Source organism: Ixodes scapularis, unplaced genomic scaffold (assembly GCF_016920785.2).
Source record: "Ixodes scapularis isolate PalLabHiFi unplaced genomic scaffold, ASM1692078v2 PGA_scaffold11__112_contigs__length_91849675, whole genome shotgun sequence".
Taxonomy (NCBI): domain Eukaryota; kingdom Metazoa; phylum Arthropoda; class Arachnida; order Ixodida; family Ixodidae; genus Ixodes; species Ixodes scapularis.
Genome location: NW_024609837.1, coordinates 28,325,649 through 28,340,819, shown reverse-complemented (window position 1 = coordinate 28,340,819; position 15,171 = coordinate 28,325,649). Strand labels below are relative to the sequence as shown.

Below are 15,171 nucleotides of genomic sequence, written 5' to 3'. Positions count from 1 at the left end.
AGGTTCTTCCAAATCAGTTATAGACGTGCCTATCGAGAATAAAAACGCCGGAAAAGATTTACAGAGCATATTTAAGGATAATTTGGGGTGCAGTTACTTATAATTTATATACTTAGGGTGGTCGGCCGTTCATTTATGTTGTCAAGTCTTCGAGCAGTAATAAAATACTTTTATTGTCATCAATAAATTTGACTGTATGAGGTTCACATAACCGCTTGAGACCGACACGGGAGGACGATACTCGAAAATACGCCATCTTTTGAGTCTGCGGAAACGTGCTTTTTTGTTCGCTGTTTGGCAGTGCGATACACTGGGTCGCGGGGCGTGCCAAAAACGACGTTCTGCTCACATTATAGATCTGAAGGCAAATACTCTAAATTTGCAGAAACAGATATAATGAATGGCACTTTTCTAAATGATCCCATACACGACGCCTTACTAAATATACATATATATATATATATATATATATATATATATATATATATATATATATATATATATATATATATATATATATATATATATATATATATATATACCAGGTGTTTTTGCGAAGACTTTCAGAAATCCTAAAAATTAGGGCGTTTGAAAAAAGAAGAATCTGTCTTCGGGAACAAACCACCAGCCACGGCGGACGTCAGGGATTGCCAAAAACATACTAATTAGCCAGCTAATTAATTAAAATTTGTTAATTAACTTTTTAATTAGGGGAAATAGACATATGGTTCCAATTAGAAAGTTGCTGAGCGTTATTGAAAACCACTAAATCAGTCGTTTTCAGAAAGACTTTGAGCGCGTGAGAAGCGTAGTAGTGCACTAAAGTTACCGCTCTTTGAGCAGGTACAAAGCTAGCGGTTGCGATAAGGCGCCCGTGCGATTTTTCCGTCTCTTATCTAGCCCCAGCCTTGTACCTGCTCCACGAGTGGTAACTTTAGTACGATACTACGCTTCTCACGCGCCGAAAGTCTTTTTGAAAATGACTGATTTAGTGGTTTTCGATAACGCTCAGCAACTTTCTAATTAAAACCATATGTCTATTTCCACTAATTAAAAAGTTAATTAACACATTTTAATTAATTAGTTGGCTAATTACTATGTTTTTGGCAATTCCTGACGTCCGCCGTGGCTGGTAGTTTGTTACCGAAGAAAGTTTCTTCTTTTTTCAAACGCCCTAATTTTTAGGATTTTTGAAAGTCTTCGCAGAAACACCCGGAATATATATATATATATATATATATATATATATATATATATATATGCACGTTTTAAACGTAAAAACGTTTGACTGAAGTCCGTCTGTTTGGGTAAAAAATTTGGGAAATACAGACATTCACCAACCACATCCTAAACAGTTAGGAGCCCGACGTTTCAATAAGTCGGGCTACATAAATCGACAGGCATTTAACCATCGGCGTATATCAATGGACTAGGGCACTTGAAGAAAACAAAGGGAGTGAAGCAAACGACACACCGCAGATAGAAAAGAAGCTGCTGCTCTCCACGCGCAAAGTGTCGCCCCTGATGAAAAAACCAAACCGGTTTAGAAACGTCGCTCTCCTTACTGTTTAGGATTTTGTTGGTTATGGTTCATATTTCTCTAATAAAGATGTATGCACTGATGCTCCTAATTACACATAAATAACGCGAAGAACAGACAACATATTTTTAACTTAAACCACATTCGGAAATCGGCTTGCACGAGCTCGAAATTTCGCAGAATACTGTCTCGGGAGGCTAAAGTTATATTCGGTTTTACGTTCACTTCTTTTGGGGCCACATTTTACAACTGTGTGCCTTATCAAGCGAGTCAACGGAGCGAGCGCGGGCGACCAAATCACAGCGCACTCGGCTCTGGCGTCGCGACTATTGATTCAGAGCTCTGCCTACCCTCATGACATGTGCGCGGGCGTTCATCAATGGCTCCTCTCGACTGCACGCGGGTCAAATGAACCAAAATGAACAGCTAACAGCACGATAGGAATCGGTTGCAACGATAGTACTCACCCGGGGAACGACGCGCGAAGCGGCGTGTTGTCCGAAGGCACTCCCGTCGAAAAAGGCGAAATAAAGACACAAATACTATATATATATATATATATATACAAAAAATATCGCGCGCAGACTCAGAGACTAAAAACACTTAGAAGCAATCAAAAATACACTGGAATAGATAAAAAAAATAGGTAATGGAATCGAAAAACAGAAGATTAAGAGGAGGCAAGCGACCAAGCAATGCGATCTCAAGGCAGAGCGGCCAGGCGAGGGACAGTCTCTCCCACAATTCCTCGCGCGCGGGACGCGATGAGTCTCGCGCCTACGGCACGGGGCCACGTGACTTGACATTACTTGGCAGCATGTCTTGGCACCATGACGTCACGTGAACACGTGACACATGATTAATCATAGTGTCAATACAAAAGCGGCACGAAAATCCACAATTTCTCATACATCGCAATTCGGTATATGACAATATGATCACTACATAGAAATACAGCTGCCAATTTTTACTTCTCAAACACTCATTTTGTATTAATGAAACAAAATACCCTGAACCACTTTGAATCGGTTACCGTTATATTATTTTTCCGATTCAATTCCGGTTCAGTTCCAGGATGGCGGTGAAGATTCCGGTTCGGTTCAGTTCCGGTTCAGATAAAAATGACGGTTCGGTTCGGTTCCGGTTCGACACTCTGGGTTTATTTATTTATTTATTAGAGTACCTACATCGCCTAGAAGGCATTACAGTAGGGGGGGGGCACAAAAATAACATACAAAATATACATCGTTATACACGAAAAAAAGAAGAAAACACTACTACACTTATAAAGACTAAATCATATGAAAATTTAAACAATTGATTGAATTTTCTCAAAGAACAGCTCTGGCATCAAAGTTTCTACAATGTCATTAGGAAGCTTATTCCAATCCTCAACAGACCGTGGAAAAAAAGAGAATTTAAAAACATCACTTCTGCACTTATATGGACGGATCTTTTTTGTCAACCCTTAAAGACACATAAGCAGGTTCTAGAAGATGTGTTGATTTACATATACCAGTATTATTGTGGAAGATGTTATGCAGAAGTTTTAGACGAAGGCACTGACGTCTGTGCCTCAGCGGCCTCCAGTCCAGCGATGACTTCAGTTCAGTTACACTTGTCCTGAAATCATAATTTCCCGTAACAAACCTTGCAGCACGGTTCTGAATTTTTTCAATCTGCTCCTCCAAGTTGAACCTATAGGGGTCCCAGATTGTACACGCATAATCAAGAACTGATCTAACAAGTGAAAAATATAAGGTTTCTTTCAGTGACGAGGAGGCCAATCTAAAATTACGTTTAATGAAACCTAGCGATCGACTAGCCTTGGTGGTTATATGGTCAACATGTTTATTCCAACTTAAATTTGACGAAAAAATAACTTTTAAATATTTAGTTTCATTTAAAAGGATGAGGGGCAATCCACCAATGGTGTATGAGAAGGGAAGAAATTGGTTTTTCTTGTGAACCTGATATAGACACATTTCGATATATTCAAAGACATACGCCATTGAAGACACCAAGCTTCAATCCTGTACAAATCATTTTGAAGAGCAAGGGCATCAGCATTACATGAAACATCTGCGTACAAAACACAATCATTGGCATATAATCTTATTTTAGAAGAAACTTTTTCGACCAGATCATTAATGAAAATTAAAAACAGGAGAGGTCCGAGTACCGATCCCCGTGGGACACCAGATGTAACTTGGACTGACGGGGACCGAATCCCATTAATTACTACAGACTCATAATGGAACAGCGCGAATTTTCGCAAGGACAGAGGAAGGAACTGGACAGGACAGCGCTCGTCCTGTCCAGTTCCTTCCTCTGTCCTTGCGAAAATTCGCGCTGTTCCATTATGAATCCATACCAACTCGCCCAGTTATCCTGTTTACTACTACAGACTGTTTCCTGTAGCTTAAATAGTCACCTATCCAACAAAAAATTTTGGAATCAATGTTTAGTTTCCGAAGCTTAAACATGAGGAGAGCATGTGGAACCACATGAAAGGCCTTATTAAAATCTAAAAATATGCAGTCGACCTGTTTTGCCCTATCGAATGACAATGCCAAGTCATGATAAAATTCAGTTAACTGAGTAGTGCAGGATAAACCAGAACGGAAGCCATGCTGAGCTGGAGTAAAACAATTAATTTGGGCAAGGTGACTCATGAGACTGGTGTAAATCACGTGTTCCATGACTTTACAAGATTCACTCGTAAGAGAGATTGGCCTGTAATTAACGACAAGATTTTTGGGACCAGACTTGTGAATCGGGACAACATTTGCAGTTTTCCAGTCATGTGGTAATACACCAGTCTCCAAAGACACTGTAAATATAATGGTCAAGTAACGGGAGATAACATCAGCACTGGACTTTAAAACAGTGTTCGGGATATCATCGGGACCAGACGCTGAACCTTGCTTTATTTTGGTTAAAAGCTTAAAAATACCATGCACGTCAAAATAAATTTCAGACATGCGAACCACAGGATTAACCGTTACTTCGGAATGATCATAATCACACGTAATGACATCCGAAAATACAGACCTAAAGTAGTTATTAAAAGTGACAGCCTTTAAGTTGTCATCGGTGACAATGTCACCACTGACACTCAAAGGTTGGACGCCCACGGTATCCTTACGATTTGATCGAATGAACTTCCATAACTCCTTCGGGTTCTGTTTAAGCTTAGTATTTAGCGTCGCGAAGTAATTTGCTCGGGACGAAGTTATCGCGTGCTTGAGGGCAGCTCCTATCTCAATTAATTTTCTGTAAGATGCAGGGTCATGGCGTGTGCGGTATTGTTTCAGGGCACGTTTATTTTTATTTGTTAATTTGCGCAATTCAGAATTAAACCATGGTTTGTCACGACGCCGCTTGGACGAAAGAATTCTAGATGGAACGAAAGTTTCAACAAGGGTTGATAATCTCGTTTTAAAAATGTTCCACAATAAATGCACGTCACCCGATACGCTTAATTCTTCGAAAGCCGGAAAATATGAACTTAGGTTATTCGATAGGCCAGTATAATCACCCCTATCGAATAAGTACACTTTCTTAGGACGAAACGAAAAATCATGTTTAAAAGAACAAGCCAAATTAGCCGGACCACAGCCATACGGTCACTAATTCCAGGAATGACTGTTACAGCTGTAATAGCCGAATCGTAGTTACTGAAAAGATCTAGAAGGCTCGAGCGGCTGGGAGAAATTCTCGTGGGCTCGTTAACAAACTGTTTAAGACTGTAGTCGTTAATGAGATTAATAAAAGCTGCGTATATACCATAAGAGCTAGCAGTTAAAGGCCGGTGATCTATCCATTGGATTTCAGGTAAATTAAAGTCGCCACCAATAACAACAAAACCGTCTTCGACCACTGACAAAGCATTATACAAAGAAAAAACTGGGCTAGCATCACTTGCTGGCGGCCTATAGAAACAGCCTACTGAAAGGTAGTTGCCATTTTCAAGGTAGACGCGGCACCAAACCGTTTCACAAGATAAGCCATTGAAATCAATCTTGCAGCTTTTTAAACTTTCATGAATAAGCAAAGAGACACCACCACCTGAAACATTCCTGTCTTTACGATACACTGTGAAATGCACTGGAAAAACTTCCGAATCGGATATAGACTGATCAAGCCAAGATTCCGTCCCAATAACAATGCTAGCACCAGTGACCAAGATTAGAGCAGCAAGATCGTCAGTTTTGTTTCTAATACTTCTACAATTTACATTTAGAACGATAAGATTAGTAAGAGGTGCGACTACATTCTGACGAGGCCTTTTTGATTGTTAGGCAGCAGTATTTTTTACGGACCTAGTGACTGCATCAACGTAAAAGGATTGGTCACCAATATGTAAGCGGTTATACTTGAGTTGAAATCTGCAATTTTTTGACTTTGCAAATTCTAGAAGAATTTTGCGTTCACTTCGAATTTTAGGTGAAAAATCCTCGCTAAGTGAGAATGGAGTGTTCTTTGGCCTCGATCCAAGGGATAAAATATCTTGTTTCTGTTTAAACGGTGAGAATTTCGCAATGAGAGGCCTGTTACGATTCGCTCTGAAAGCTCCCAGCCTATGCGCACGTTCCAAGCACGAAGAATTAATTTCAACTCCTAGAACTTCCTGGCAAAGGGAGACAACTCTAGCCTCCGAGGCGGTCCAGGTTTCGCCAGGGGAGTCAGTTATTCCATAAAAAATCAAATTCGACCTCCTTGATTGACTTTCGAGGTTATCACACTGCGAGGATAGACTCTTAATTTGTGCGGCCATATGGCTCGTAGAGATATTAAGGTGATCCATATCAACCCGCAACTGTGGTAGCGAAGCCAAATAGACTTTGACAGCCGTAAGTCTGTTCGTTAATTCTCCTACTTTTTCGTCTAATGAATTCTGGTTATTTTTTATTGTCTTTAACTCATTAAGAAGCTCTGTTTGACCCGGCTATGGGTCAGAAAAAGGCAGATTTACTTTATGCCAAACTCTCGGTACATATTAAGAATGCAGTCATTGTGAAGCCTGTTTATATTTATGCAAGAGCAAGAGAACACAGTATTGTTTATACCGGAACGAGGAAGGGAAACAAATTTTCTCCTAAAAGCAAGAGCAGGCCAACACTGAATGTGTGATCGCGGGGGGGGGGAGGTTAAAATTTTATGAGGTTGCATTATATTACCTCCCAGGAATCTAAACACCTTCAATCCAAAAGACAAACTTGAGAACGCTGAAGACACAATGCCATCTATATGAGCGAACGGGTGTGGCACAATTAACTGGCTGATCGACGTGTTAGCGAACACCGACGTTTCATCAAAAGACACTTTAGAGAAAGCTAGGTCACTGCGAAGCGTCGCTTACGGGTAACCCGGGTGGGTTAACACCACGATGTAGGAAGGAAAGGGGGGAGCGGCGGTGAGGCGGGGAGTGCTTAACGCGCGCCCTTGTCATTCGCTGAAGCGTAGATCCACTGAAGTGACCGCTGTTCACTAAAGCGTCATTCGCTCATGTGATATGGACCCATTTGCCCGCTAACGTTTTCATGAAAAATGATGCCATATAACTTCGTGTCTCGTAAATTATACTCAAATTAAGGTGTTAAGTAACGAAGGATTTTGTTAGAAATAAGTAAGATTTGTTTTAGAAAAGTTTGTCTTTCTACAGTTGCGTCGGCATTGTTTTTTTTTTTTTTTATCTGCCTATGTTTGTGTCTGCAGGGTGGCTTCGAGCAGCCGCGGGGCCGAGGCGGGAGAACCTCCCCCGCGGTCGTTAAGAAACGTCTCGGGTTTCGAGAGGCGCTGCGGAGAGAACCCGTGCTTGGAGCTGCTGCCGCTTTTAACGGAGTGTGCCTTTATATAGAGGCTTTCGCCGCTTAGTGTAAAAATGTCGTTTTTTATAAGGAATTTGGATTTGGCGGTTGGAGCGTCAGGCTGACAGCTCGCCGACCATTGGGCTACAGTGTACCACGTGGGAGTGGTGAAATTTGAAGGGATTGGTCCATCTCTGGAGGGAAAGAAGCCCCTACGAGTCTAGAAAAGGGCTGCCGAGAGGATTCTCGGGGATTCGGCTTTTGAGATCAGGCAGATTCGGCTCTTGAGGCTGGGGGACTCAAGTATTGGTTTTCATTTTGGGAGTTTTGTTATGTAAATTACTGTTGACTTGTTGTCGTTTTGCTTTGAAAATAAACGTGGCCACACTGGCCATTATAAACCTACCAACGTCGTAATGTGTCCAGCGGGATCGAACAACGTTTTTTTTTTTTTTTCTTATTCGACTTCCCGGGGGACTTACATCGGGCGAAAACCATCATCGGTCGTCACCATCCTGACCGGCCCCCTCTCCCTCGGAAAGTTGACTTAAGGTCTCACTAGATGTAACGAAAGAATTGACGTCCCGAGCCATTACGTCACGCGAAATATGCGCAAATTAATTTTTCCCGTTAGATTTAGCGGTGGAATTGACGTCACGTGATCTACACATAGATTCAACTTACGCGCTACATTTATCGCGAAAATTGACACGCGAAAAGTGGATTTGGCACAGGCAACTCAACAAATACTAATACTAGCTCTAAATAACTAACTAATTCTTAAACCAACTATTACTAACTCTAACTCTAACCCTGACTTTGAGTCTAAATCTAACTCTAGCTCTAACTCTAACTCTGACTATAGCTCTAACTCTAGCTCTAACTCTTACTGTAACACAAACTCAGTACAGACTCCTCTAGCTCCAGTAAACACTGGGTTTAGGGCTAGTTGTTTAGCACCACTAGCGCCAAACCGAGAAAAGTTTTACGTAGCAACGCAATTACAGAGCAATTTGCGACACAATTTTTTCCAAGTATTTCTTTTTTCAGATATCAAGACAATCTTTACGGTAAACGCTTCACGTGTTTTAGGACACACCCTGAGTCCCATTTCAAAACATTAATCAAGGTTTCTCGGCAGAGTGCCTGAATGAGACACGCTACTGGACAAAAATCAATGTCGCACTTCTGAACTGTGTACGGTATTCAATTATGTACTCCAACTCTGTCTCAAAAACGAGAAAACATATCTTTCCGAAAAGTAAGATGGTGCATATTATTCAAACACAAAATGCGATCAACATTTTGCCAATTCAAGAGAGTGACGGCGACTTTATTTCATTTGGGTGCAGTTTTTTTTTCTTGTTCCACAAAAAACATGCTGCTTTCTGGGGTGTCAAGTACAAACGAAGGTGCCTCTAAGACAGAGACGCGACCAACAGATTTCTTGATGACCGGAACGCTTTCTCGGGAGACGAAGTAAACTTCAATGCCGATTGATATTTGGAAGTAGAAGTGCTGATCCATATCTTCACATGGCGACCAGGAAGCCGTCATTCGTTAGGTTGGTGTCGCTATTAAGCCTGACGATGCTGTCCCTGGGTGGGCATCAGGTGAATCCTGAAGAGTGTCCCTTATGGAAGGACATTGCGTCTTCTGAAGGTTTCCAGCAGCACATCGTCACAGCAAGTGAACTGGCTCATCTAGACATTGGTTTGCCACCGGAGTTCGGCGTGGACGAAAGCCTTGTCTTGGTCCAATTGCTGAGGAAGGTGCCAATTAGTGTTCGTGTTTTGAGAGGAGCATCAATGCTTCATCAACATGAATACACCAGCACCGTGAATCAGGACCACCGCGCCCTAGTGCTTGTGTTTTGTAAATCAACAGCGTGGGATATTCATAACTTAATTTTTATGAATTCCCACGTAATGCATTTATACGTCATTGCTGATAACATTTGGGGGTACGAACATAACTACACTGATTTAAGACATTTAAGCGAAGTAATGCAAGATGACTTTTTAATGATTCGGAATGGAGTTGCTTTCGTTTTTGCTGTGTACAAGGAACGTATCATCGCTGTCAAAAATTTAGAACGTCAGTGTCTAAATTGCTCGAAAACCTCACAGATTGTTAGTTTTATGAACTTTCTTAAAGATCGCTCTCTCCACGGAATCGCAGTTGAAATGAATTGCCAGCACCCTAACTTTTGTGATAAAGCGAAATTGGAAGCTTTGGATAGCATAGTCAAACAAAGGAACGCTTCGTTTCATGTCACAAAGATAACTACTCTTGACAAATTTTTACTGCGTTTTATGCAAAGTTATAGTGATCCATGTTCTCTTTTTTACTTTCCCTTTTTATACATGGGAATGAATTTGTTTCCGTCACTGCCCATTACTTTCCCGTATGACAACGCCAATATGCTTTTTTACGGAAGGGACAGTGAGCCCGTGTTGAAAGAAGCTGTTCTCTTTTTGCCGTTCGATTGGCTCGTCTGGCTTGCAATGTTGGCTTCTTTTTCGTTTTTATTTATTACTGGCTACATAATTACCAAGCTTCTAAAAAAGAAACAAGCAAATGTTCATATTCTGGCTATACCCTTTGCAGCTTTTCTGTTGCAGCAGGGGCCTCCAACTTCTCGAGAGACTGAAAGGTTTCTTTCGCTGCGATTTATTCTTGGAACATGCGCTCTTTCTGCGACTGTACTTGCCACGGGATACAAAGGGGTTCTTGTTTCACTTTTCTCAAATGTCCCTCTTGCGGGTGAGCCAATCACAGCTACAACATATAACAAAGATTCTGGTTTTAGGCTTTATGTAGTCGGCGGACTTTTATTCCAAAAGGTTGAAGATGATCCAACCGTGAAGTACAAAGAGTGTTTTGAAGCATCCGGCAGAATCAAGGCAGCAAAGGACGGCAAGGACGTCTATCTGATCTATGGCTCTGGATACGAAGACGCTGACTACTTCAAGGACCAACTTCTCGGCAGGAACTACATAGAGTCTGTTTTTGAAGAGGTTTTTACTGGACCTCAAACATGGACTTACTCTCCTTGCCGAAACGCCACAAGTAATCTTTTTTCACGAGCGTTTGAAGCTGGCATTTTTAAACGCTTTGTATCACTTGCCAATCATAAACGGTTTGGGACACGTGAATTCAAGATGCCTAGAGCTCTGACTGACGAAGAACCGATCACAGTGAGCGATCTTCGTCCATGTTTCGTTCTATGGGTGGGTGGAATCATTCTTTCTAGTACAGTTTTTATCATTGAGAAGATAGTAGAGATACGTCAAGGCCTCGCCTTACCTAGGAATAGGCGTAGGGTTATTCATGGTTGATATCCGCACTCTTAAAAAAAGGGTGTAGTCTTACACCCTTTTATCACATCTAATACGTATTAAAACTTCAGTTTGACGTACCGCCCACTGGAGTTCAACACACGGTCCCAACTTTTACGAGGGGCTTGAGCGAGATGACTTAGTAAACATCTAAACAACGTATCAAAAACTACGAAAAAAAAAAAGAAAAGAAAAAAAATCTGAGGTTTTGTAGTAGGGCCAAGAAAGCCCCGATTTTTGTTTTTTTTTTGTAGTCTGTGACACGTACATTACGTATTTTAATTAGTTGTACCGATCGGCTATCAAGGCACTTATGGAGGTTGATTCCGTCGTCACGACGTCAGTGCATTGAATAGCGAACCGAAGTTTTGGGGTCTCTTACATGGGATAAGGGGTGAAAGAATATACTCTTTTTTTTTTTTTTTCTGAGAGTGCAGACAAAATGTCGTGCAAGAATGAACATTCAAGGAATTCTTGAAGTATTTTTCTTGTGTGTGACAGGTGAAAATGAGTCCCAAATTATAACGTAACATCTTGTGCCATGAAGCCATCATCCTCGCATATTATTTTGAAGAGATGAGATAAGGTTTGGCGGCGGGTTCCAGTGTGTTAAGTGCACCCTGAGTTGAGTTCATGTCGGGACGTGTGCATGTAAATGGTAGTCGATATGCGGCATGGCAACGCCGCTCACACCGGATTGGCTGGGCCTCAATTTCGCGTCGCTTCGCTTCGGCGTTGCTCGTATATCACTGGGACGCGTCTTAACATCCCCACTTCCATCCCCGGTTGAACGTAGGGCGCGTGAATGAGCCTCCACAGACTGTCAACGCGGAAGGGGGGGGGGGGGGGGGGGGGGGGGAGCAGCCCGTTTGACGCGAGCGGCGTAGCCATGCCGGGTATCGCCTACCGTTTACAAATACGCTGCCGGGGCAAGTACACCATTGCGATGATCTAATTTCAACGGCTTGGGCAACGAACCAGCAGTGTGTTTGTAACATTTCCACTTTTAAAACTGCAGTGATTTTGCACATAACGCCACATTTTTCAGGTAGTGCCTGTATACCGCACTGTAATCTAACACCAAACAGCAATCGACGAAGCGTAATATCTTGGTACCTCACCGGTGCCCCGCACCCCTCAGGTTTTCGACTAATAAAAATATTCAATGGAAAGCATACCGCTTTAATATTCGTGAGGTGTTTGGGGAACATGCATAATTAAGATCGGCGAAACACTTATTTTCACAAGAGAAGGAAGATAAGGCACGAACATGGTAGGTCACCTTTAGAACCTATCAGCTTGCTTGGAGTTTTATGTTCGTTGACCATTTTGAGTCATTGCTTATCTATAGAATAAGCATACTTTAAGTGGCTCGAAACAAATTGGACGCTGAAACTTTTTACTTTCGGAATTTCAGTTAAGTCTATTTCTTCCCAAGTTTACCAGCTTGACTCTTGGCGCAAAGGGAGTGGATGCCTTTCTCTTATTCATTTTAACCAAATCCATCGAATGAACATTCGTTGAAAATTTAACGTTTAATTAAAATATATGTCGCATACAATCTAAATGCCACTGCTCACAAGAAAACAACAAAAAAGACTGTTGTGTTAGTTATGTTCCTCTTTTTGTCTTGTTCTTAAGCACAATTTAGTTTTTCTTTGTTATGTCTAAGGGGACGCTTTTCTCGTTTGGGAACACAATTATCTGCGTAGGGGCCCCTCTTCATTTAAAGGAGCTGTGCAGCGATTTTAACGTTGAAAGAATTGGCATCTTCTGCTTTTGACATTGTTCACCTTGTCACAAATGACAGAAAACACACCTCCTTTCATCGAAATGTTGCGATTCCGCCGCGTAATAGCGAGGCAAAACTTAGAATATTCCCCGACCTGCAGCCGCGAGCGGCGGCCATGAGAAACGCGTCTCATGACATCAATGGGGAATCTTGTAGAAAGATAGCAAGTTGTGCGAATACCTGCTCGATAGGCGATAACTTTTCTATAAATCTTGTCGTTCCAAAAAATATATATATATAAATGCGTCAAAAACCTAGTATCACCGACAAAACTTTTATTATACGGAGTTTTAGTGGCGCCATCTATTTTAGGTTCACAAAACCGTCAGCTCTATCTGCTACTGCGAACAGCCGCCAGAAGCCGGAGGGGGAAGGGGACAGGGCCGGACGGGTATGGCCGGACCCGGATGAGACTTTCCTCCTTTCACCATATTGTTTGCGCGGCGCCCGCCAGCACGTGGTCACGCGGTCGCGAGCGGATGAGTTCTCGCTGCTCACTGATGACTCTAAAGAGATAACTTTACCGGAACCCCGCGCCTACTCCATCAACGTCACTGCGCACGTGAACCGGAAGACGACGTACGAGTGGAGAGGTGGCAAAAACCTGGATCTTTTTCATTGTTTTAAATAAAAACTAGGGTATCCAGGCAAAATCTGTTTTCTGTAGTTCACTTCAGAAGTGTCAGGCATCAACTTCCACAATTATTTAAGCAAAGCCCTGAAATTGTTGCACAGCTCCTTTAAGCATACTCTACGCGTGTTTCAACATTTTGCACATTAGACTCAACGTGTTCTCTCGAGGTTACATTTTTGAGATGTTATTTGTAAGGGCGGCTGTTTTTAGTGTGCCCTGATGTAGACCTTGGTCATTCGTGCACTCGTGTGATTATTCGCATCTTACCCTTGCAGGGGTCGATATTTGTATCCCATGTGAATGTTCACTATATAGTGTCATGAAACTTACAACAGATTGATTTACTGGATTTTCGTTACTCGTCGTTAAATGCAATAAATATACACATCCTTTCTGCTGCCTGGTTTCCCGTAAGATGATCTTGCACCATAAGATATTCTAGTTGAGTTTTGTCTATCTACTTCTAAATACTGCTCACACCATGTCATCTTCTTTGGTTATTGCTTCAGCTCATAGACACGCATATTTCTATATTTCTAATTGCCTTCCTTGATGGAAGCCAATCCCACGTTAGCTAAGCTATAAACAATAAATTCAAGCAAACTGTTAGAAGCAGCTGCTTCTATACTTCGTTTCACCTTATGTTGTACCGCAGTGTAGGCTAGAAGCACGAGCTTATAGCGTTGGCAGCCGCCCGTCACGAGAGCTTGGGCCACCGAGATGTGCCCTAGAGCAAGGAGCTCGCGCTTGTAGCCTTTCCTGCGGTACATCATAAGGTGAAACAGAGTATAGTGATCGCAGATATATTTATCGACTGACGCCATGAAACGCCCCCACTCGTAATTTGGGATGTTACAAGAAAAAATAGTATTTCCGTTGATCAGCGGTTGACAGGCGAAGGAAAATTCTGAATTGCGTTTTGCTCCTAAGAGGCGTGTTGTAGAAGTTCCCCTCACAGAGCCTCATCGTAATCAACTTGACGCTCCACAATAGGCTGCCACAGCATTACGACCTTTAAGGGATGGCCTCCTGGGCATGACATCATTGTTAGTGTATCTCCATCCGCTCCAAGCGGCAAACAGACTAAAACTCGACGAAAGCATGTATGGCTTGTGCGAGCGCCATACCACCTGGAAAACAAGCCCTGCTCCACCCCCTCTCCTCCCCACGTCATCAGGAGCCGTAGCAAGACGCGCTGGCAGTGACTCTAACGCGAGTTAGGTGTCATTGTGTGTATTCACTGCTGCTGATGTTTGGGAGAAGGGGAAAGGGGACAGGAGGGGGTGCAGGCCTCGTTTACTTGTATGTATTAGCTATTCGCGTCTCCAGCTCGACGCTCGCCCTCCCGCGGCGGAAACGGGAAGCGCTCTAGTGAGGGTTCCCCGATTCTCCTGCTCAGCGGGAACGGCGTAACTGCTCGCGATCATGGCTCGCCAAATGTCATTTCCGAATGCAAACAACGCTCTTCACTGTCTCAACGTAGTGCTGCTGTCGGTATGGGTTTTTACCTTACTGGAGAGTTTTATTATTGCGCATAGAAGCAAACACAAGCGGTGTGCGTTTGCGTTAGAGTTGCAAGTCCCACGTTGTGCGTGCGCCTCATCGCCATGCGCCATCCAAGACCGCAATTTTGGGCTCCGCGCACGCGCAGTGAGGAACACGCAAAGCTAACGCAAACAGACAGCACTTGCGTTCGCTCGTATACGCAATACTAAAACTCACTACTGTTTCACCGGCTTCCAACGCTAACGAAACGTGCTGCAGTTATCAGGCGTGCAAGCAAGTAGGCGTTCCTTCGAACTGGAAAGGCTGAGATTGGAAAGAACGACGGAGCGTAAAAATGAAAGCAACTGAATGTTATAAAAAATTAATAATTTAATTTTTTAAAATCTTTTGGGCATTTGGTTTGGAAGAATATTGGCGGCGAATTACGTTTTGCTGATTGTCAAAAGTCGCGACATTGAAAGAAAAATATACTTTAACCACAATTAATGTAATTTTACAGGGATTTCTCACAATAGCTAGTATGTTTTCATTGACTTTAGACTATT

The 15,171-nt window shown here is 42.4% G+C and overlaps 1 protein-coding gene across 1 annotated transcript; it reads left to right on the top strand.

Annotated features, from left to right (window-relative positions):
- Positions 1-9,776: 9,776 nt before the first annotated feature.
- LOC115327824 lies at positions 9,777-10,694 on the top strand. Its single transcript, XM_029988873.2, has one exon. It carries the CDS (start codon positions 9,777-9,779, stop codon positions 10,692-10,694), a length of 918 nt encoding a protein of 305 aa, XP_029844733.2.
- Positions 10,695-15,171: the final 4,477 nt, after the last annotated feature.

What these genes read in the sequence shown, in the direction of transcription:
- LOC115327824 (XM_029988873.2), top strand. Translation starts at nt 9,777, where the DNA reads ATGCTTTTTTACGGAAGGGACAGTGAGCCCGTGTTGAAAGAAGCTGTT.